The 22,395-nt window shown below is 41.9% G+C and overlaps 1 protein-coding gene across 1 annotated transcript in view; it reads left to right on the top strand.

Moving 5' to 3' along the window:
* The window catches only part of DPP6 (dipeptidyl peptidase like 6), a 989,665-nt gene that overhangs the window by 952,327 nt on the left and 14,943 nt on the right, over window positions 1–22,395 (top strand). Inside the window, exons 19-21 of the mRNA XM_027841049.1 lie at window positions 9,164–9,233; window positions 13,714–13,908; window positions 22,145–22,199. Of these exons, the coding sequence (XP_027696850.1) occupies window positions 9,164–9,233; window positions 13,714–13,908; window positions 22,145–22,199 (320 nt within the window). The remainder of the gene's footprint in view (window positions 1–9,163; window positions 9,234–13,713; window positions 13,909–22,144; window positions 22,200–22,395) is intronic.

The raw sequence follows: 22,395 nt of genomic DNA on the forward strand, positions 1-22,395 counted from the left end.
GTATTATAGTAGATGCAAATGATACAAAGGTAAAAACAATAAATCCATTGTTAACCACATTTGGATACTGTCAATATCTATAATGAGAACTCTGGTATCTTTCTCATACTGAGACTATGAACAACAGATAAAAAGAAGGAAAAGCACAGTCTTTCTAAGATGGTATCTGGCTGGTCCATCATACTAAAGTGGTTGAGCTGTGTTTCAAAAGGAAGGAAGAGCAAGAAGACCAGGTGAGACCTCTTTGTGCTATGGCAATGCAGTTCCAAGGAATCTGGCTATATTTCAATCTGATTCAATGTGTCCTGGGATTCCCATAGACCAGGTTCAATCTTAGAGGTAGCCTTGAAAGGTCAATCTCTTTGACTCATATAGCCCTCACCAAAACTTGGCTCTGAGATGATTATCAAATATAGCTCATATCTGGATCTCCGTAAGTACGGGCAAGTGGGTCCCCAGATCCATACAAACACTCAGTGAAACAAATGTATTTGTCATACATGAGACAGATTTTGCCAGTCAAGAGAAAATGGGCTCCCGTAAATAATCATAATTCTCTTTGTCCAACATTCACTTTTGGACAAAATCCTAACATCCCCTAATTTAGTACCACCCTTTGTTTTGTGCCTTCCTCAAAAGGGAACCAAACCTAAGATTGCCAGTGCAACAACCCCACCCCCCAACAGTCCAGTGAGTCCCTTTTCCCCACAGGGAATGGTGTACGTCCTCACACAGCAGACATATGGTGTGACTTAGATCCCCTCAGAAGGGACACATGCTTGGAGTGGCTACACAGGCAACATGCTGGCATTCTCCTGAGTCCCTCTCTCACCTGACAGAAGCCCTCTGAGAGCTTGGACTATCCCAGGATGGTCAACACATTTGCGGATCCTGGTCAATCCCTTCACGTTGGACCTGCACTGCTCCTATGGACTCACTGATCATATAACTGTTATAGCAGAACTTATGTCATTCATTAATGGTTCTTGGAGGACAGGGAACCCCATATCTGCCAGCTGTATTCTCAAGAGCTCTCTGAAAGAAAGGCAGAAAGGAAAAGGATGAAAAGCACAATCATCAAGGAAGATTCCCTGTTATAGGCCAGAATAAAGGGAGCTCCTCCCAACAGAGCAGGAGCCAATTAATTCATCTTGAGAGCAGCCCCCATCAATGAAATTTGTTTTTCAGGAGGCACTACAGGGGACTTGAAGCCAACCAACTCACCTTGGAGGCAGCCCCAGTCACTAAGACTTAATCCAGATGTCTTTAATCTTCTCCACAAGGTGCCAGTGGGCATGTCCATACCCTCCATAGGGAGATCTTTACAACCCAAACAAAGGTTCACCTCCTTGTAATCTCATCAAATTGATTGGGGAACTCCTCTGATCAACCCCTAACACTAAAAATGTTTCATTTAGTGCTGCAAAGCGCTGTGCCAGGGAGGAAAGATGCAAAGACAGAAAACAAAACTGGACAGCCTTCCCCAGTGTTCTAGCGTTTATGTTCCCCTGTATTGTATGTGTCCATGGAGCAAATATTGTGTGTTGGGCTGGACGGTAAACTCCTTGAGGTCCTCAGCATAAAATGCATCAAAGGGCTATGCAGTAATGGCTCTGCGTTGCAGGATGAGTGACAGATGACAGATGACTTGGTGACACATTGAGTCTTTCCTTACTCTTTTGTATATATGTATATATACATATATATACATACATATATATACATATATGTATACATATATACATACATATATACATATATGTATATGTGTGTGTGTGTGTGTATATATATATATCAGAGGGCAGGAGACCCTGATAATTAGTAGTCAGTGGTCAGAGCCAATACTAGCATGTCATAGAGTCTATCTCCTCTGAAGCCTCCTGCTGAAGACTTTGCCTATTCCACCATTGCAAGTGGGATATAGTTATTCCTATAATGGCAAGACACTCTTTGATAACTGACAAAAATGAATTCTGCAGCAGAGGGCCATTGTGAGCTGACAGGAGGTGGAGGTGGTGTAAATATTTATAAAGGGCCTGAGGGAGAGCTTAAAGGATCACTTAGCTGGGCATCCTTTGGCTAGAGATATAACTGCCTTAATTTATATGACAGTTCAGTAGAATCATTGCCTTGAATACAGGAAGAGGGGTTGAATTCAGAACCAGGAAGACTCTCTGTTGGATTGGCAGGAGAACCCCAAGACATGCAAGCTAAGAGTCCTTTGAGGGGTGGGAGGAGAAGGATAAGCCTTGACCTCCAAGTTGCCGTCATTCCCATTTCAGCAGTAACTTGGTCATTATCGTTGGTCGAAAAGGTATCAGTTCCCCTCATCACTTCCTCTTTCTTTTGAGTAATGGATTATAATTAAGGCAAATCAAGAACTTGACAGCTGTTCTACTGTGTCTAGAGTGCTTCAGAGAATGACTATGGGTTGAAGTTTCCCCTCTCTTTTATGCTATAGCACTGGGCCGGCTTTTAGATATTTCTTGGACTGTTCCTTTATTTCCTTTTACTGCCTGGGGAGAGGCGTTCTTTACCTTCCTGTGCATCAGACACCCCCTTGTCAACCTAGTGAATCCCATGGACTCGTTATCACAATAATGTTGTTAAATGCACAAAAACAAAATACATAAGATTACAAAGAAAACCAATTATGTTGAAATAGTTATCAAAATATTTTTATTCATTTTGAACTTAAATACATATAGACAAAAAAAGAGAGAACATTTTCATATACAAGATAAAAAGAGGATTCACTATCAAAATATTTTTTTTAAAAGAAGTTCATGTTCCCTAGATTATGGACACCTATACTATAGTATCTCTTTGGTTATTTTCCATTCATCTTCACCCAAATTGTTCTTCACCTTCTCCCCTCCAGTTCCATATATATTTTCTATATCACTCAACTCTTTTTATCATTATTTTCTTTTTAACTGGCCCCAGGGCCAAGAAAACCTTGGTTCAAGTCCTGCCGCTGATTAATACTGGTTTATGGCACTAGGCAATTCACTTAACCTCCCATTGCACTGAGCAACACTTGAAGAAAACTGCAAGTGACAGAGAAGGTGCTCACCTGCATTGTTAGAGGGAATTGCTTCATCTGGGAGTCTCTCTACCAGTGAAATCACAGACTCAAGCCCTATTTCTGTACCTTTCCATAGCTGCATTTCAGCCATGAATCTGATGCCAGCTGTTACTTATCTCCTTGCATCTAGGTCTTTAGGCCGTCATATTTATTACCCATACTATGTGCACGTTTCTATAGACATCTGAGACCTTGAGATTTACTTCTGACTCACATCTTAGTTATTGTCTTTTGTGAATTCCTGGTCCTCCCTCCTGATAAGGTCTCTAGCCTGAATCCTATATATGTATACATACATGCATACATGCTTATATGTGTATATGTGTGTGTGTGTATGTATACATATATATACATAAATATGTATGTGTGTGTACAAACATACATGAAGGGGGATGTTTGGGATATTCAGGGAGAACTAGCATCTCTGGTGTGAGGGCTTGCCAAACCCTTTTCAGGGCTGCTCATCTACCTCTGGTGTCCACCTGTCTTCCAACTCTCTCTGTGACTTCAAGAAGTTGTAACACGTACAGCAGCCCTACTGAGACAAAACTGTCTCAGTAGACACCAGGTTTAAGGTAATCAACGGGTCTCAAACCTGTCAGTGAGTTAAGAGGATGTCTACTCCAAGCATGTCAAGACTTCTCTGAGTGGAATAGGTGGATGAGAACAATTTGTTCCAGTGGCCATGAAGGCAGCTGAAGCAGGTGCTGTGAAGCGCTTAGAGCTTGGGTGGATATTGAAGATGCCCAGGCCATCCACTGCATCCCAGGCCATCACCAGTCATCCTGACTTTTGTCTTGCCACTGGACTTCTATTAGGTTGATGACTCTGTGCAACCCTGCCTCACTTAAATCCAATTCACATGCAAGTCAAAATATTAGCCCATGATGTCATTGGTCCTCTATGAAAATGAAGTATAACAACAATAATAATGTATGGGTATATATGTGTGTGTGTGTGTGTATACACATGTGTGTATATGTGTATATGTGTGCATATACACACACATATGGCTTTTTTCTTTCCCATGGAGGATATGGGCCCACTTTTCTCCTCCTCATTAACCAAGAATCCTTTGGAATTCACTTGAGACTTCTTCAGGAACCTTTCAGTCTCACAGTGAACCAGACAGCTTATTCTAGGGTCATGATTGACCCTGAAGAGGAGGAGGGAAATAGTTGACCAAAGATCCCCTGACTTTAGTGTTTTAAGAATGAAAGTGACCATCTGTCTGCACATGTGAAATTTGGCATGCAGAATTGGTCTGCCATGAATAAGAAGCCAGAAGACAGATGAAGAAGAGACAAGTGCCGTGCCATCTAAAGAGGCTGAGACTGCATCCATGGTCACAAACATCTGGTCAGTATTAACCAAACTGACTTGGGTTTTCATTTACTTGAGACCTAATTTCACTCCCAAAACTGACTCTGTCCCAGTGTATTCTAGCACTCTAGGGACTTAATAGAGGTTTTCACAACAGAGTTAGGCCAGTTATGTAGAAAGTAAAAGATTTTTAGTGTGGTGTGTTTTGAGTCACATAAGTGAAGGTCTAGGAGGGCCTGAAAGGAGACACTCAGTGGTGAGAGCACAGAGAAACATGGGCAAGAAAAGAGGGATTGAAGGCAAAGGATATATCTGTGCCTTAGTGGCCACAGGGAGGTGGACACAACTGTAGCTGAGTCCTTAGGCCTCAGGTGTGGTGGTCTTCCAATCATTACAGAAACAAGAATAGGGATTGGAGAGGCTGCCTAGGACTTGGAACACTTGGTGTGATTTCACCAAGGTCCCAACCTCTCTTCCTGGTAGAAGTGTGGGCCACCTGAATCTTTTGTTTCTTTCATGCCAAAGTAACTCAACCACATGGACCGTTGGCTTTATAGAGGAGGTTTGGGGGGTGGCCTCCCCCCCTACATTGGTTCTTGCTCAGATGTGTCTAACTGGTTTTCCATTTCTGACGTGATGGCCAGGGAGACACTGTCCAGCAAGGCCTCAGCGGTATAAGAATGAGGCATGAAAGTTTCCAGAAAAGAACAAAAGAAGAATGAGGGAACACAAGCAGCTAGCTGAAAGTGACCTTACAGGCTTCAGCGAGCTCCCCTGACCTCCAACCGACTTTTATTTGTTTTGTTTTGTTAGATCATTACAAGGCCCTGATCAGACAGGGAGAAACCCTCCTCTGGAATCTAAAGCTGTTTTCTGGCTACTGGGCCCCGTTTCCAAGGTCTGCCCTTCGGCTTATCGGCAGCAGAAGCAGCCCAGCCCATGTTTTATGGATATTTAAATGATAAAGTCCATCCTCTGCCTTTCTGCTTGTCCCTGGGCCATTGATCCAATTTGCAAGGCATTAGTATTCAACCGGAATAAGTAATTAGACCCTGTGTCAAAAAGTGATTGCCAGGCAAACCTGTCTAGCCTGTGGTGAACCTGTATATTAATCATATTGAAAATGCCACTAATTCTGAGTTAATTGCTAAGCCTTTGGTAATCTGGGTTCTGTTTACCATCAGTAAACAAATGCCAGATTTAAGGAGGAAGGTTTGTGGAGTTTTGTTTGGGGAGAAAGAACCCAGTGGGTAAATTTGTTGTTGGTCTTTGGTTTTTGGGGGGGTTTTTGTTTGTTTGTTGGGGTTTTGGTTTTTGTTGTTTTTTGGTTTTTTATGGAGGCAGTTTTCACTAGCCTTGAGGAATAGATCCAAAAAACCTTGGACAGTGACAAGGCACAGCTGGGGCTTCAGAGGCTGGTAACCAGGCCACCTTCAAGTATCCCTTCAGGCACAGAGAGACAGGCTCTCAATATCCATCCAGCAATTAGCACTGCCATCTTACTTTGGTCCACAGACGCCCCCCTTGTCCTCTCCTCCTCTCTCTTCCTTGTCCCTGTCTCACCCAGGATTTCTGTTTTCTTCTTTCTCTCTCCCCCAATCCCTTCAAATACTGATTCCCAGCTGGGACGCTGACACTGCTGCCTAGAGAGATGGGGAGATGTTTAATTGTGTGTTGTGCAAGCAATGCGTGACAAAGTGAGTCACGGAGCCCTCAGGGTTTTCATTTCTCGCTGCCTGTGATGCTGCTGTTAATAAAACTGCACATTTGTACATCTTCCCCTTTTAAAGTGCATCCACATACATGAGCTTACAGTGAATCTTCACAATGAACTTGTGGGATTGAGAGTACAGGTATTTTTATATCCAGGTTACAGATAATGGAAATAAACAACAGCAAAGTGAAGTGAGTTACCCAGGGTCCAACAATAAACTAGTGACCCAGCTGAGACACTTATCTCCCTAGGTCTCCTGACTTCTAATTCTTAGCTCCTTCCACCATGCTGCAGGGCCTTACCTTCTTATATATCACACTCTCTTGGTTATTCTCCTTGCTCCCTAAACAATCCTTCGACTCCATAACTAGGTTAATCTCATGTAATTCAGCAAGCATTTGCTAAGCTACTGAATGCAATGTGAACACTACGCAAGATACTTGGGAAGATATAAAAGTCTAGATAAGATACAGATCCTGCCCTCATTGAAATGATGGCCTGGTAGGGAGCTAAGATGCAAAGCCAGGGAGCTATAATTCCCAATAATACACGATAAGTGCATTAGACAGGTACAGAACAAAGGGCTATAGGAAGTTTGTTGGAGGGAGGCCTTTAGCGATGGAGGTATCAGGCAAGGCCTCATGTCGAAAGTGGAATTTGAGTTTGGTTTTAATGATGGGTAGGAATTCAGGCAAAAAAGAACAAAATCGTATGAGTAGAAGCACAGACTTAGGAATAAACAGGGCATGTTCAAGGGATAAGGACGTGCCAAGGATGTGCCAAATACAAGAAGGCAAGAGAAGCCTGGAAAGGTAAGGTAACGTCAGATTGTGAGTAACCTTGAGAAGAGTAACATAACCAGATCTGTGTATAAAATCAGTGGGTCCTCTGATTCACCATGCACTCTTTAAGCTTCTCTCCATAGTCCCTTTCTTGGCAATCTCACTCACTCCCAAGGATGCAGCTGTCGCCTCTCCCTAAATGACTCCCAGAGGTGAGTCTCTGACCTTCACCTCTGTCCTGAGCTTCTGGCCTGTACTTCCAACTGCCTACAGTATGACTCTATCTAGATGACCTGCCCATACCCCCCCCAAACCTAACATGTTCAAAACCGAGCGTATAATCTTTCCCCAAAAGCCCTCTCTTCTGACATCACTTTTTTCAGTAGTACTACCATTTGCCTAGTTTTCGTTGCTCAAAATTTTTGTCATGATCCTTAATTCTTATCTCTCTGCCATCTCCCTCTGACACCACCCCACTTCAGTCAAATCTTAAAAATTCTACCACTGCAATATTTCTCATCTGTCTCTCCTCTCTATTCCCATTGCTGCTGTGGCCCAGAATCCATATGGGAGGGTCCAGAAGCAGGAATATCCAACCACCCCTGGGAGCACCTATGTCCTCTTACCTTACCTCCTCCCCCCTAGCCCTGGGCTGCTGCCCAGAACCTATCCAAGATGCAGCAGGTCCAAGAGCCAGGCAACCAAGAATCTGTCCAGGCTGCTCTCCAGCTTGAAGGGGATGGGAGACACAAACTCTATTTATTCCAGTGAGATAGAGGATCACCAGGCCTTACCATCTGTCCTGCCCCCACCTCTTAAGGTACTCCAGGTCTTTCCAAGTACCTTATCTCTACAACATCCAAAGCCTCCAGCATTGTCATCTGATCTACTAATGTAACCTAAGGACCCATGAGCCTTGCCATCCTCTTAAAAACAAACAAAAAAACGACCTCCCAAATATTGAGGAGCTTACATTCTGATGAGGGAGACAATAAGTAAATAAATAGAGACACATAAGATATGATATTTTATATTAGTGTAAATGAGGGAAAGGTTAAAGGGGCCTGGAAAGACTTCCTGGTAGAAGCTAGGCTTTGAGCAGGAAACCAAGGATTCTCAGAGGCAGACATGTGAAGAGAGAGAGCATTCCAGGAAGGAGGAATGGCCAGTGCAGATGCATGGGGACAGGAGATGGGGAAAGCAATGTATACCCAGAAAATTGAATATAAAATATATGTAAAATGCATACAAAGTCATTGTTGGGGGGCAGGGGGAGGGAGAGATACACACTGATATTCCTGAAGGAGGAGGTTCTTAAGACAAGCCCAGCTAAGAGATGGAAGATGGAAGGCCACGTACAGAAAACGGCAAGGTTAGCTTGGCTGGAATAACAGTATCAGTGAAAGAATGCTGTGACGTAAGCCTGTGACAGTAGGCTGGGATCAGGTTAAGGGCTTTAAAAGGCCAAACAAAAGGCTCTGCATTTTATCCTGCAAGCAAGAAGGAGGCATAGTCACATGTGCTTTAGGACTATTGAGTAGGTCGTTTTGTGGCAATAATAATGATAATAATTTCTGGAGAGCTTTACAGTTTGCAAAGTACTTTACAAATATTTCATTTTATCCTCATAAAGCTGGGAGATGGGTGCTATTCTTATCCCCATTTTACAGATGAGGAAACTGAGGCAGACAGAGGTTAAGTGACTTGACCAGGGTCACTCAGTGACAAAGTGTCTCAGGCTAGCTTTGAACTCTTGTCTTCTTCGTTCCAGGGCCACCTATCCGCTGTGATGACACCTAGTTATCTCATAGTAGTAGGCACTTGATAGATATTTGTTGAATGAATGGATGGATGGATGGATGGATGGATGGATGGATGGATGGATGGATGAAGTCAAAGTCCCCTCTGAAGTTAAATCCTCTTCCAAGGCACCATGGACTGATGCACTCAACCAAACAGCACCCCTTGTTCCACACTGAGCACAATGACCGAGGATTACAGAAAGAAGAATGGACATGGGTGTAAGGTGACATAAGAGCTGTGAGACAATGGTCAAGGACAGTCATTTAACCTCTCTGAGCCACAGTTTTCTCATCTTAAGAGTGGGTATAAAGCACTATCTGCCTCACAAGACTGTTACAAGGGCAGTGTTCCATCAACTGTAAAGTGCTATATAAATATGAACCGTGTTTATTATCTATCTATCAATCAGTTGTCAATGCTCAAATGTTACCACGTTTGTCTGTTCCCACTTAGACTTGCCAATGCAGATCTTAAAGCCGGCCACCTTCACTGATACTGCCCACTATCCTCTGCTCCTGGTAGTGTAAGTATGACCTATGTTTTTCACGGGTGAACTGTTTATGGAAGAGCATGAAGAATGACCAGGAAAATGCCAGGAAGTGGCAGGAATGATCTCCTCATTAATTTAGACGTCTCTTCTGCCAGGGCCCTAGGTCATCACAAAAGGAAAATGCTGAGCCCTCCTTGGTCTCTCCCCCTGCCAATTTTTTCTGCCTCACCCTTAAGTGGGAGCCTGTGCCAATACGTCAAAGGTAAAGGAGAATTTGTAGGAAAGTCATTTAAGGGAAGAGAGAAAGCACTCCTGCCCAGCCAAGAGCAAGTGGCAAAACCTTGCTGTAAGCCCAGAGAACAAACTTCAGGATGCGCCTGGTCTGCCTTGGGCATTATCCAAAAGGGTTTAATTACTGAGGTTCCAAAAGGATTTTATTATAACCTCAGCCTGGAAGGCAGGCTCACAGCATGGCCCCAAGGACAGAGTGATGGACTCCAATGAAGAATTAACCCACTTTCCTAACATTTTGGATTGGTTTACTACCTCCTCCTCCTCCTCCTCTCTTTTTCCTCCTCCTCCCTTGGGGGTGATTTTATATTCAAATGATTCTCACAGATGCTAATGGCTTCTCTGATTCTCCAGACCAATGATTTTTAACCCTGATCTCTGGGTTAGGGAACCCCCTCCCAGAGTGTTTCCAGCAGTGGGAGTAAGGAAAGAAGGCCTCTCCAAATGCTTCTCAAATTCCCAGAAAAGTCATTTTCCTTTACTGAAGTGAATGCTGTGGGACTTCATTCAAAGACCACCTCTGTCGATACTGACAGTCAAATCACATCCCTTGTAATTTAACAACTAAGTATGGGAAAAGGTCAAAAAAAACCTTTTAACTTATCAGCTAATTTCTTCTCATCTTTTCTTTTCTACTGAAAGGGAACTATTAAAATAGAAAGTACCTGTTTTTTAAATGATGAAATTCAAATATAATAATGATCACAATCATACAAAAATGTCCCTTTAAACTTTTAGGTCGTACTGAAAGAGTACTAGTAAAGTCATTTAAACTCTCTGGGCCTCATGGGTGACCTGAAGACACTGGACTAGAGAGAGCTCTGACTAGTGTGGGGCCAGCAGGACTTTTCCCAAGGGAACCAACATCCAAGGGTCCTGTTTTTGCTTTGTTCCTGATCTTCCTTAGTGGTCCTCCAGTGGTAAGGGGCACAACTTCCCTTGTATGCTTGTTCCCTGGGTCCCTCCTTGGGACCTTTTAGGAACCTGCCTTCACCTTTGGCCCCATTTGGAGCAAGAGACTCTCTCAGGGATTGTAACTATGTTACACCCTACCATTTCAGTGGTAGGACTGTCCTCTGAGTTGCTACACCCCTCTCCTATTTCTACCCATCAACTTAATTTGCCCCAGGCCCAGTTGTGGTTAATTATGTCTCTGAAACTCTAAGGTCCTGTGATTCCTTTTTTAGAATAACCTAGTCCTGTCTCGAGTATCCTAAAGGGTACGGAAAAGAGTGATTACATTCAGGCTAGGAGAATCAGGGAGAATTCAAGTAGGCCAGGCATGGGCTATTTGGCAATGGTAGAAAGATACAAAGGGACTAACTCCCAGGCTCTGATATCTTTGGAGTAAAGTCTTATAAAGCCTGAGTCAGACAAAGAGTAGGAGAGCGTGAGAAGCCAAGGTGTGGTCAGGGACCCAGTTCCTTTCCTGCTCTACCCATGCCCAAAGATTTTCCTTCCCCATCCCTGCCCCCAGTCAAGTCGGGGAACCCATCTTTCTCTGAGGCTCTTTTGTTATCCCTCTGCAGACACATGACAACTCTAAAGTGGGCTGCAACCCAGGACTGGGAAGCAGTATTATTAGAGAAGGCATGCATTGATCCAGTCCTCTGATGTCAATATTAGAAAGGTATTCACAGTATCTCAAGACTTAATCATAGCTCACTTTATATGAGCAACTAAGTGGCACAGTGGATAAAATGCCAGGCCTGGAGTCAGGAAGACCTGAGGTCAAATCTGGCCTCAGACACTAGCTGTGTGACCTTGGACAAGTCACTTAACCCTGATTGCCTCAGTTTCCTCATTTATAAAATGAGCTGGAAAAGGAAATGGCGAAGCATTGCAGTATCTTTGCCAAGAAAACCCCAAATGGGATCACAAACAGTCAGACACAACTGAAAAAAACTCAACAACTACATTTATGTAACTATTTATATATTTATATCCTTCTAACAACCTTCGTAAGAGCCCCATTTTACAAATGATGAAATTGAGGCCGAGAGAAGTTAGGTGACTTGTCCAAGGTCACACAGCTAGTAAGTATCTGACAGGATTGGAACTTCCTTCTTCCTCCAAATACAACTCCTACATTCCTTAGCATCCTAGAGCTGAAAAGGTTATCCAGAGATGCTCTAACCCAATCCTTTCATTTTATAGATGAGGCAAATGAAGCTCAGAAATGTTAAGGGATTAGCCTGAGTCCACAGAACTGGCACTGAAACCCAGGTTTAGTGGGGCCACATCCGGGTGCCCTTTCTCCTCTAGACTTACTGGAGAAGGTAGCAAGAGGGCTGTTAACACAAATCCAACCACAAGAGGGTATCCCAGCTCTCGGCCACCAAGCTTAACAAGGACCTTGTTCTTGAGGAACCCAGAAGTGGTTTTTAGAGAGATTTTCCCTCTGGGCCTGACACAGCTCAGTTATAATTCTGGCCCCACTCCTCTCATCGTTGATTTCATTCCAAAGAAGAAAGGAAAGGGAAACTGAGGCAATCTAGCTGCTAAAAAAACATCATAATAATTTTAAAAGACCATCGTCCTTGAAGCTACCTTCCAGCGAGGTTTCAAATACTGCCACGGCTACCCAATGACCTCTGAGGGAACTTAATTTCATTACAGGAGGTGCTTGAGAGAGATCAGAGCTCATTAAGCTAACGGCACTTGATTAGACAGAATCTAAAAAGTATGCTGGCTGCCACACTCAGTAAGGAGGTCCAAATAAGAAATGCTGTTACAGGTGAATTTTTTTTAAATGGATGGCAAGTGTCTGCTCTTCAGAAGAGGAGCTCTCCTTTTGCCACCTGACTTTTAACTTCAGTTGGTCAATCATGTTGCTTTTCTTCGCAGTTAGCGATCAAACACCTCTCAGTTGGGTGGGAGATGCGGGCAAGGATAGTGTTGGACCCACAAATAGAGTAAATACTAGGAAGTAGCACTTGAGACTATTTTTGCAAGAATACTAAGATGGTCTTGGTCTATTAAATACTCTTCCCTTTCCCAACTACACATCTGCATGATGCCAAATTTTCTTCATATCCTTCAATCAAAACAACATATTGTAACAGATTGTATGCAGAAGCAGATAAAAGAATCCAGTTGTCTTCTACTAATTCAGGCATTAAATAGATTTGCAACCAAAAAAATGTGTATGACAATGCCACTCCTCTCACTAAATTTTTTTGGTTTGCAAAATATGGTTAATCTTCATAAAAAATGTTATCAATATTAGCATCAATGGATTTATCGTGGTTATTTTAATGAATTAAAACTCTTTGGGGTCCTTAGTAGTTTTTAAGAATGTAAAGGAGTCCTGAGACTAAACACTTTTGAGAACCTAGTACAACTCATCTTACAGATGAGAAAACTAAGGCCCAGAGGAAAAATGATGTCTGAATTCCATCATTGTAGATATTCATTCCCCTAAGTTAGTGAACTATTGTTATTAAAGTTGATGAAACCCTAAACTGTTAGCCATAACACATCTTGTGTGAATACATTGGACAGGTATGGGTTACCTTGAAAACAAGTTGGGGTGGGGTCCAGGAGGCATTGTAGGGAGCGCTGACAGAGAAGGACATATCTCTGTCAGAAACCATGAACAAGAAGACAAAGAGCATGAGGAAACTGAGGGTCTGAAGGGGGGATAAAGGTATTTGTCTTAGAAGAATAACTCTAGAGTTAGAGAATACCTTAGTAGTAAACATTGAGTTCAACATCCCCATTTTACAGAGGAGGAAACCTAGGCTCAGAGAAGTTAAGTGACTTGTCCAAAGTCACACAGCTAGTAAGTATCTAAGAAATCTAGGTCTTCCTGCTCCAAGTCCAGAATTCTATCCTCGACAACATATTTTCTCTTGACTTAGAGGGAGAGATTTCTTTAACTAAATAGATAATCTTTTAATAAAGGTAACCCACTTAATCATTTTGGCCGGGGCCAAATTTATTTGACCAAATTTATTTATTATTTATTATTATTATTTATTTATTCCCTTGATATTCAGTTTTAGCTCACAATCCCATGTGTATTCAGGCATCACATTGCTACCCACACATCTCCCTGTACCAGGTCAGCAGACAAGGGAAAGGATCAGGGGTCTATTTGAGGGTGAGCAGAATTCTTTTCCACTAGGACCACTAGACAGAACTCCTCTGCTGCCTGAGACCCCTGACTTTGTGGGTGACATCAGTCTCATAGGCACTCAGCCCTTGCTCTGTTTTTCAGGGATGGCACACCAGGGAGCCAGAGTGTGACTGAAAAATTTGAGGTCAACTGGGAAACCGTCATGGTCAGCAGTCACGGCGCCATCGTGGTGAAGTTTGACGGTCGTGGTAGCGGGTTCCAAGGCACCAAGCTCCTCCATGAAGTGAAGAGAAAACTGGGCTCCCTGGAAGAGAAAGACCAAATGAAGGCTGTGGGGTGAGGGCCCAATACCTTGTGAATTGAATTGAATTGGGAAAGATAATAGGGCAAAGCATTTCAATGGCATAAGATTGGGCATCCCCCCAAGGAGCCACAGCTGGGTCCTTGACATAGCTGTGCATATTTGCATATAATTTGCATGAATTTTCAATATGCCTGCATAGATTTTGTAGGCAAATCTCATGCCACTTCCAAGGTAAAATATCATTGGTTTTCCCCTAAAAAATCTTGCTTCTATAGCCCTCTCTTTTTTTATGTAATGATTAGCTTAGCAGGCTCTAGCATGGTGCCAATTAGGATGAAGGTCCTTCATTCTCTCAGCTAGATTCATTCCACTGATTGGCTACAGAGGGCACTGCTGCCCCTGGCCAACATTCTCATACATAAAGACCATCAGTCACAAGAGGGATGTGTGAATGGATCAGTGCAACTCTGTCCTCGCTCAGAGAGTCACCCAAAACATAGATTTTGGTGTCTGATTCCACAGTGTAGTTTTTACACTTTTAGGACCTACCATTCTGAGGACATTATGTTCTCATTTACCCATGGTGTCCTCTACACCAGTAGAGTAACAGAGCCTTTAAAAAATGTCCAGAAGCAATGAAAAGATGAGAGGGCTATTAATCACATATACACATTTAGTCACATATACACACACACACACATAAATGTGCACACGTGAGTGCGCACACAGCCTCAATTTGAAGAATGTATATCTCATTATATTATGGCATGCAGAAGTTACGGCATAAGGCACGACTTTCCAGGGGAGAGGTGTTACTGAAAGAATTCATTCAGGAGGGGCAGCTAGGCGGCACAGTGGATAGAGCTCTGGCCTTGAAGTCAAGAGGACCTGAGTTCAAATTCGGCCTCAGACACTTGACATTTACTAGCTGTGTGACCCTGGGCAAGTCACTTAACTCCAATTGCTTCACCAAAAAAGCGGAAAAAAAAATTCACCCAATCCCAAATTTATCTACGCAGAAAGTCAGAAACAGACAATCTGAGATATGGTGTAACCCAAAGAAATAAGCATTTAGTATCTTCACTGTCATTCAGTGCATTTCAATTTGGTTCATCAGATAATTGTTGAATAGTCCCTCCTATCAACTCTATGTCAGATATGAAGATAAATGTTTAAAAAAAATCTTTCAAAGAGCTTGCAATTCAATCAGGAAGATAAGAGGTTTCCAACAATTCACTTCACAAAATATTACATATGCAGAGGTCATGTCACTCTGCAGGTCCTAAACCTTCAGTGGTTCCCTGTTGCTTATAGAATAATGTTGAAATCTATGGCCTGGCTTTCAAGGCCTTCTGCAGTCTGACACCAGCCTAGCTTTCCAGCCTCGTTTCATAATACTCCATTCCACCCACTTGAAAAGCTCCTGTCCACACCTTCACTAAGTTCTTGCCCACACACATAGTCAAGCTCAGGCTTAAAATGTCCTCTAAACATGCCTTGTGCTTTCCTGCCTCTGTGTCTTTGCTATTCCCTATGCCTGGAATGGTTTTCCTCCTCTCTTTAAGCTTTGAAGTCCTACCCATCCTTTGGGTTTTGATCAAATGGTACCTCTCTGATGTACTTATCATGGATTATTCCGTATTGTCAGAGAGAGAAGAGACATGGAATATTGTGATCCATGAAGAACAGCAAGCCCATATGACTAGTCTAGAGGGAGTGTGGAGGGAAGGAATGTGTAAGTCACCTCGAGAGATAGGAAAGAGATAGCCAGGATAGGAAGAGCATTAAAGTCAAACAGAGGAGTCGATGGTTGAGTCTTAGGGTAATAGAGAGCCAATACAATTTACTGAGTAAGAGTTTAGAATGGTCAGATCTTCACTTTAAGGAAACTGTCTTGGCAGCTACGTGAAAGATGGATGAGTGGGAAGAGATCTCCCTCCTCTATATTACTTCTCCCCACCATTTACCTATCCAATTCCTCCCTATCCATTAAGGCCCCTCTTCAACTTCATCTTCTCTGTATAGCCTGCTCTGAGTCCTTCATCCTTATGGGCCTTTCCTCCAAAAGTCCTACAGCATTTGGAGTCTGTACCAGACCATTTAACAATTAATTTTATATGCCTTACTTTCTCTAATTGTTTAGTGTGTGTTTGTGTTAAATCCCCCAATTAGATTACAAGCTCATTGAGAGCCAGGATCACAGTGCCTAAAATGGAGTGAACCACTCAGTAGGCATTCATCAAAAATATTTGTTGCTTGATTAATTCCAGCCAAGACTCTTCCATCTAGTGGCAATGTTTGCCCTAACCACACACTATTTTAACCCTGAGACCCTGGTGTCAAATTTTTTTTAAATAGCTTTCAGGGTTTGTAATGATTAGATTCACTTCAGAACACACAGCTAAAAATATAGTTACAGAGAGCACAGCTGGGTATAGTTGAGAGCGACAGGATAATAACAATATTTTGTACTGAAATAACAGCTCTTCATAGAAGATCTCAAAGCACTTTGCAAATGAGTATCATTATCTAGATTTTTTCTTTTTAGGATCAGGAAATGGAAATCCCCAGACGATTAGATGACAGGACTGCCAAGGGCCTGATGCTCCCTACTGAGTCACTAGCAGGGCCTAGAATAAAATCCAAGATTACTGTGAGGTGGAAGAGAGCCCAGGACTGGCTCCGTGAGCATCAAAGTTTCCACAGACCCCTATAACTTTCTGTAGCAAATATATGTGGTATCGTGCTATCAGGTAGTATCCACATGCAGATCAAACACCCAGATGAAAAGCAGTGAAAAAAAAAGTCTAACAACCACCATCCATATGTTTCCAAATGTACTTCTAAATAGCTAGAATATTGGCTGTGGAGAAAAGATAGCTGAATCATTCAGTATTTCAATGGCTAAATCATTCCTTTTTTTTTTTTTAATCTGGAAACTTGGAAATAATCATTTGGACCCATCTACAGTCATGGATGCTGGGTAAATGCCTGCACATAAACAATCAGTCCTAAGACAAGGAGTGACTGTGAAAGCTAGGCCAGTCCATTCCCTGATCTTCTCTAGAGAGAAGAAAGAACCTACCTGGTATGTGATTATGTGAGCATAATCCATAATTAGGCATCTACTGTGTACCCAGCAGAACCAGGTCAAGGTATTCATGCACTTTAGAAAAGATTTGAAATTCATGTGTTGCTACACTTCACAACTGAGCCCTTCATATTTTAGCGCCTGCAGGGAACCTTTGGCTGGGTCCCTCACTATGCCCTCCTACGTGTTGTACTCTGGTTCCCCATTTCTAGTCTTGGCTTTGGTGCCCAGCACCATACTAGATGTTGAGGTAACTACAAGGACAAATGAAGCACAAATCCTGACTTCAAGGTACCTGTCATCTGAATGAGAAGTAAAGATTTACATATATAGAAAAATGAGAGCAGAGTCCACATGAATATAGAACCAAGGGCAACATGGTGTGGTCCAGCCTATGAATACTATCAGGTGTCAGAGGCTGGAGAAATCAGAACGGAGTAGAACAGTCTCGGCAAGAGCTCACCTTCATGTTGCCCTTTAAAGGTTTATTTTATAAAAGGTAAAGGCCTTTACCTCTATGTTATCTCACTTGAGTGAGTGGGAATGGAATCTTTCTCTTTGGTGCAGGGTGAATTTGAGAAGCGTAAGTGTCTTTATAAGGGCTGTTCATTCTTTGAAGGTATGTGGAGGTATGTTTGTGTATGTACATGTGGAATCTCCAATAGCCATTGGGCTTCCAGTGGCTCCCAAGAAAGTACTGTATCAGGACAAAGGGATCCTTGCTAAAGAAAAGAGGAGAGTGTGTGTTGGTACTAGGCTATTTTAGGTATATTACTCTATTTTTCTTATTTGTTTGAATTTCTAAATGAATATATATGTATGTATGTGTGTGTGTGCATATATATACATACACACACACACACACATATATATGTGTATATATATATACATATGTATATGTGTTTGTGTTATCTAATTGTCTTTGGAAGTGCAGACATCCTGTTTCAAAGCCCATATGCAGATGGGATGGCCTAAATTCTGCATTTGGCAAAGGTATCAAGAATTACTCCTCTCAGGGTGTCAAAAATATTGGCACAGTGCTGGACTTAGAGTCAGGAAGTTCAAATCCTATCTCAGACATGGACCAGTTTTGTGACCCTGGGCAAGTCACTTAACCTCACCCTGCTTCAGTTTCAACATCTGCAAAATAAGGATTATAAGAGTATCTACCTCTTGTGAGGATCAAATGACATAATATATGTAAAGTGCTGCTGCAAATCTTATAGCAGTCTATAAATATTGGGTATTGTTAGGTATTTTTTTTAAAGTGGAATAAGGAAGGAAGGAAACAAGTATTTGTTAAGCTCTTATCATGTTCTAAGCACTATCTCATTGAATCCTCGAACCAATTCTAAAAAGTAGATGTTATTATTTTCCCCATTCCACAGTTGAGCAAACTGAAGCAGAGGCTAAGTGACTTATCCAGGGTCACATAGCTAGTAAGTTCTGAGGCCGGATTTGAACTCAGGTCTTCCTGACGTCAGGTCCAGGTGCCAGCTCACTGCCTCTAAGCAATAAGCAATCTTGGCCCTGACAAACAAATGGTGAAGCATCCCATCCTCCTCTGGGTTAAACCTTAGGAGTCTTTGGGTGTGGGAAGTTACAGATGTCAGACTTGGTTGCTTTGTTCGGTATTTTTATTTAATTGTTTTTCTTTGTTACAAAGGAAGGTCCACTGGTGGAGGGCAAAGAGGAGCTGAAATCAGAAATGGTGGTGGTGTCATGACATGTAGTATTAATTGTAAAAGGCATTAATAAAACTTTAAAAAACAGTGAGGGTAAGGATAGTCTGAATTATTGAAAGATAATAATTTTAGACGGTAGCTAGGTGGCGTAATGGATAGAGCTCCAGGCCTAGAGTCAAGAAGACCTTAGTTCAAATGCAGCCTCGAACAGTTACTGGCTCTGTGACCCTGGGCAAGTCACTTATCCCTGTTCACCTCAGTTTTTTCATCTGAAAAATGAGCTGGAGAAGGAAATGGCAAATCACTCCAGTATCTTTACCAAGAAAACCCCAAATGGGGTCACGAAGAGCTGGACACAAACAAAACAACTAAATAACAACAAACAAACATTTTAGAACATCCAATGTACACAATATGTTATTGTTCTTAAGTGGTGTTTCTGCTAGGCCCACTATAATGAACAGTAAAGATCATTTCCACATTAAATTCATACATGCAAAGGATACTTTTAATTACTTGAAAGTTCTCATTAAGTCAGTTAAGCATCCCCCTTAAAAACTAATTTACGGTATTCATTTACTTAGCATCCTTTTTTTTTTCAGAGAAAATTTCAAAGACAAATTTTCACCCAGTCCACTTCTGAATGATCAATTCCAAATTAGTATGATCAGAATTAATGAAGTTTTACTAAATATATTTATAATAGCTTAAATTTGAATGGAACATTTTAACTTTTAACAAGCGTTTTCACCATCCATTATCTCATTTTAGTTATCCAACATTTATTATTTTTATCTGTCAGATGATTAAACTGAGGTCCATAAAAGTGGTAACTTGCCTAGAGTTCCACAGCCCTGGGAGGAGTCAGGACAAGAAGCCAGACCTATTGACTCAGCTAGATTACAATTTCTTTGAGAGCAGGAACTGATTCTCTTTGTGTCATCCTAGTATCTACCACAGTATCATTCATTCATTAATTCCTCCATCAAGCGATTATCAGATACTTACTGTGTTCAGAGGTAGGCACTGGGGGATATAGAAAATTCAGATAAGACACCATCCCCCAGACTCCTACAGTCTAATAGGGAGATGACACAAAATAGATAGCTATAATATGGAATATTATGAGACAGGCAAATTAGGGAGATCCAAACTAAGTGTTGTTTTAAGGGAAGGTTATTGCCGATGGAGGGAATTGGTAAGATTCCATGGAGGAAACAGGATTTGAGGTGGACTTTAAAGCATTGGCACTCTGCACAGAGAAGATGATCAAAAGATATTTGTTGATATTTGTCATCTTCCCTTTCTACGCTAAACCCACACCTCTTCCTAACGTCCCTCTTTCCCTTGTGGAACCAACACACTTCCAGCCAGGCAGGTTTGCAACCTCAGAGTCGCAACCTAGACTCTTCACTCTCCTTTATTCCCTTTATCCCATCAGAAAAACTCAGAGTTTTAGAGTTAGTATGAAATAAATGAAAGAAAAGCATTTATTAAGTACTTACAAGGTGCTAAGTACTGTACTAAGTGCTGGGGATAAAAATAAAAAACATAATCACAGCCCCTTCCCCCAAGGAGCTTACATTGTAATAAGAAGAAACTATGTATATATGTATGTACGTATATGTGTGTGTGTATGTGTGTATATATATATATGTATATATTTACACTATATATAGTGTGTATGTATATATAGTGAATGGTGACTAGGGAAGGGTATTTTGGTTTGAAAAGCCACAGATGAGTGAAGCCATAGGGAATTAGGTTGAAATAAGCAACGACAAAATTAATGTGCTTATGGCTGCAGAAGTAGATAGTGGGGGTGGGGCAAAAGCACAGAAGTGGGTATTTTGGCTGGTGAGATGGCCAGAGAGGAAAGTGAATTGTGGCTGGAGCCAGTATGAGGTGTCATGGGCAACTTGTTTATACTTCGTTTTCAAGGAGGACCAATGACATCGCAAGTGATGTCTTGACTTGCTCACGAATTGGATTTAAGTTATCCAAGTCTTATCAGACAGGCAGAGTTGCACAAGTGGTTAGCCTCACTCTCTCTTCCTGAGTCTTTAATGTCCAGTGGCAAGACAAAAGTCAGGATGACTGCCAATGGGCCAGAATGCAGTGGATAATGGTGTCTTAAATAGTTGACCAATCTCTAAACCCTCCACAGCGCCTGCTTCAGTTGCCTTCATGGCTGTTGGAGCAAACTGTTCTTATCCACCCATTCTGCCTAGAGAAGTCTTCACATGTTTGGAGTAGACATCCCCCTAACTCACCAACAGGTTTGAGGCCTGCGGGTCACTCTCAAACTGGTTTAGCCCATCTGCTGAGGTGGTTTATCGATGTATGGCCTCTGCGCATGCAACTATAGTTATAAGAAAACTCAGCATCTATCTGACCGATTCCTGAAATGAATCCCCAGAATAACATTCCCAACTAGTGCTAATCTAGCCTCTGCTTGAAGACCCTCAATGAGAGGGAACTCACTACTTCCTGAAGCAATATATTCAACTTTGAATAATTCAAATTTTTAGGAAGATTCTCCTAATATCAGTTATCTAATTCTTATCAATTTTACTTCCACAACATCTCCCATCTAAACCCTTCTCTCCACTCATGCCACCCTCCATTCTAGTCCAGGTACCCATCCCACCCTTAACCTGGGTTATTGCCACAACATCCTAACGATGCTCCTTCCTTCAAATCTCTTCCTTCTCTAGTCATTCACCACACACAACTGCAGAAGTGATACCCCTAAGGCACAGGTAAACTGTCGTGGCTCCGTATTACTTGTAGGATGAAATGTAAACAATTCTGGTTGGCATTTATAGTTCTTCACAATCCGGCTCCAATTCTCTTTTCACACTGATTTCATATTACTCTCACTCACTCTGGGTTCCCACCAAACTAGCCTCCTTGCTCTCCCTGATACACACTATCCCATCTCCCACATCTCAGACTGCATTTGCACAGGTCATCCCCTATGCCAGGTAGAAAACATTCCCTCCTCACCTCCCCTACTCTGAATTCCTTCAGAGCTCAAGTCAGTCACTACTTCCTATGGGAGGCCTTTTCTAATCCCTACTAGCTACTAATGCCTTTCCCCAAAATAGAACTTTGTATTTATTTCACATATATTTAAGCTTATGTCTGTACATGTTGTTTCTCCTGATAAAATGTGGGCCTGCTGTTTTTCCCCCTTGAGGACAGAGAATCTTTTGCTTTTAATTTATCTCTGTATACCTAGCGCTCAGCTCAGTGTGTCTGACATAAGCACATAGTAGGAGCTTAATAAATCCTTGTTGAGAGGTTAATTGGTTAATGAGATGCTCTTTCCTTCTGACCTTCAAATGTGCAAGCTGTCTGCCATTTTCAGGAATGGCTTCCATTTCTCTAGGTCATTAGTGGGAGTTGCTTTGGATTTTGCCTGAAAAAAAATGACAGTGTAGTTTGCACTTTAGTATTGAATGCTGTTTCTCCCCTTTAACCTCGTAGGACAATGTTGAAGGAACCCTACATTGACAAGACACGTGTTGCTGTGTTTGGGAAGGTGAGTCTCTGGTTTTGTCTTGTTTTGTTTTCCATTCAAGGCACATCCCTCTGTGGAAGAGCATTAAATGGTTTCATCATTTCAACTTCACTTTGATTTATTGAGAGTGCCTACAGTTTGATGGCCTGTGATTTATTATTATTATTTTGCTTTTAAGAGATAAGTTGTTTGCTTAGTTTTTTCTTCTGTATCCTCT

This window comes from Vombatus ursinus, unplaced genomic scaffold, assembly GCF_900497805.2.
Source record: "Vombatus ursinus unplaced genomic scaffold, bare-nosed wombat genome assembly UNPS02014852.1, whole genome shotgun sequence".
Taxonomy (NCBI): Eukaryota; Metazoa; Chordata; class Mammalia; order Diprotodontia; family Vombatidae; genus Vombatus; species Vombatus ursinus.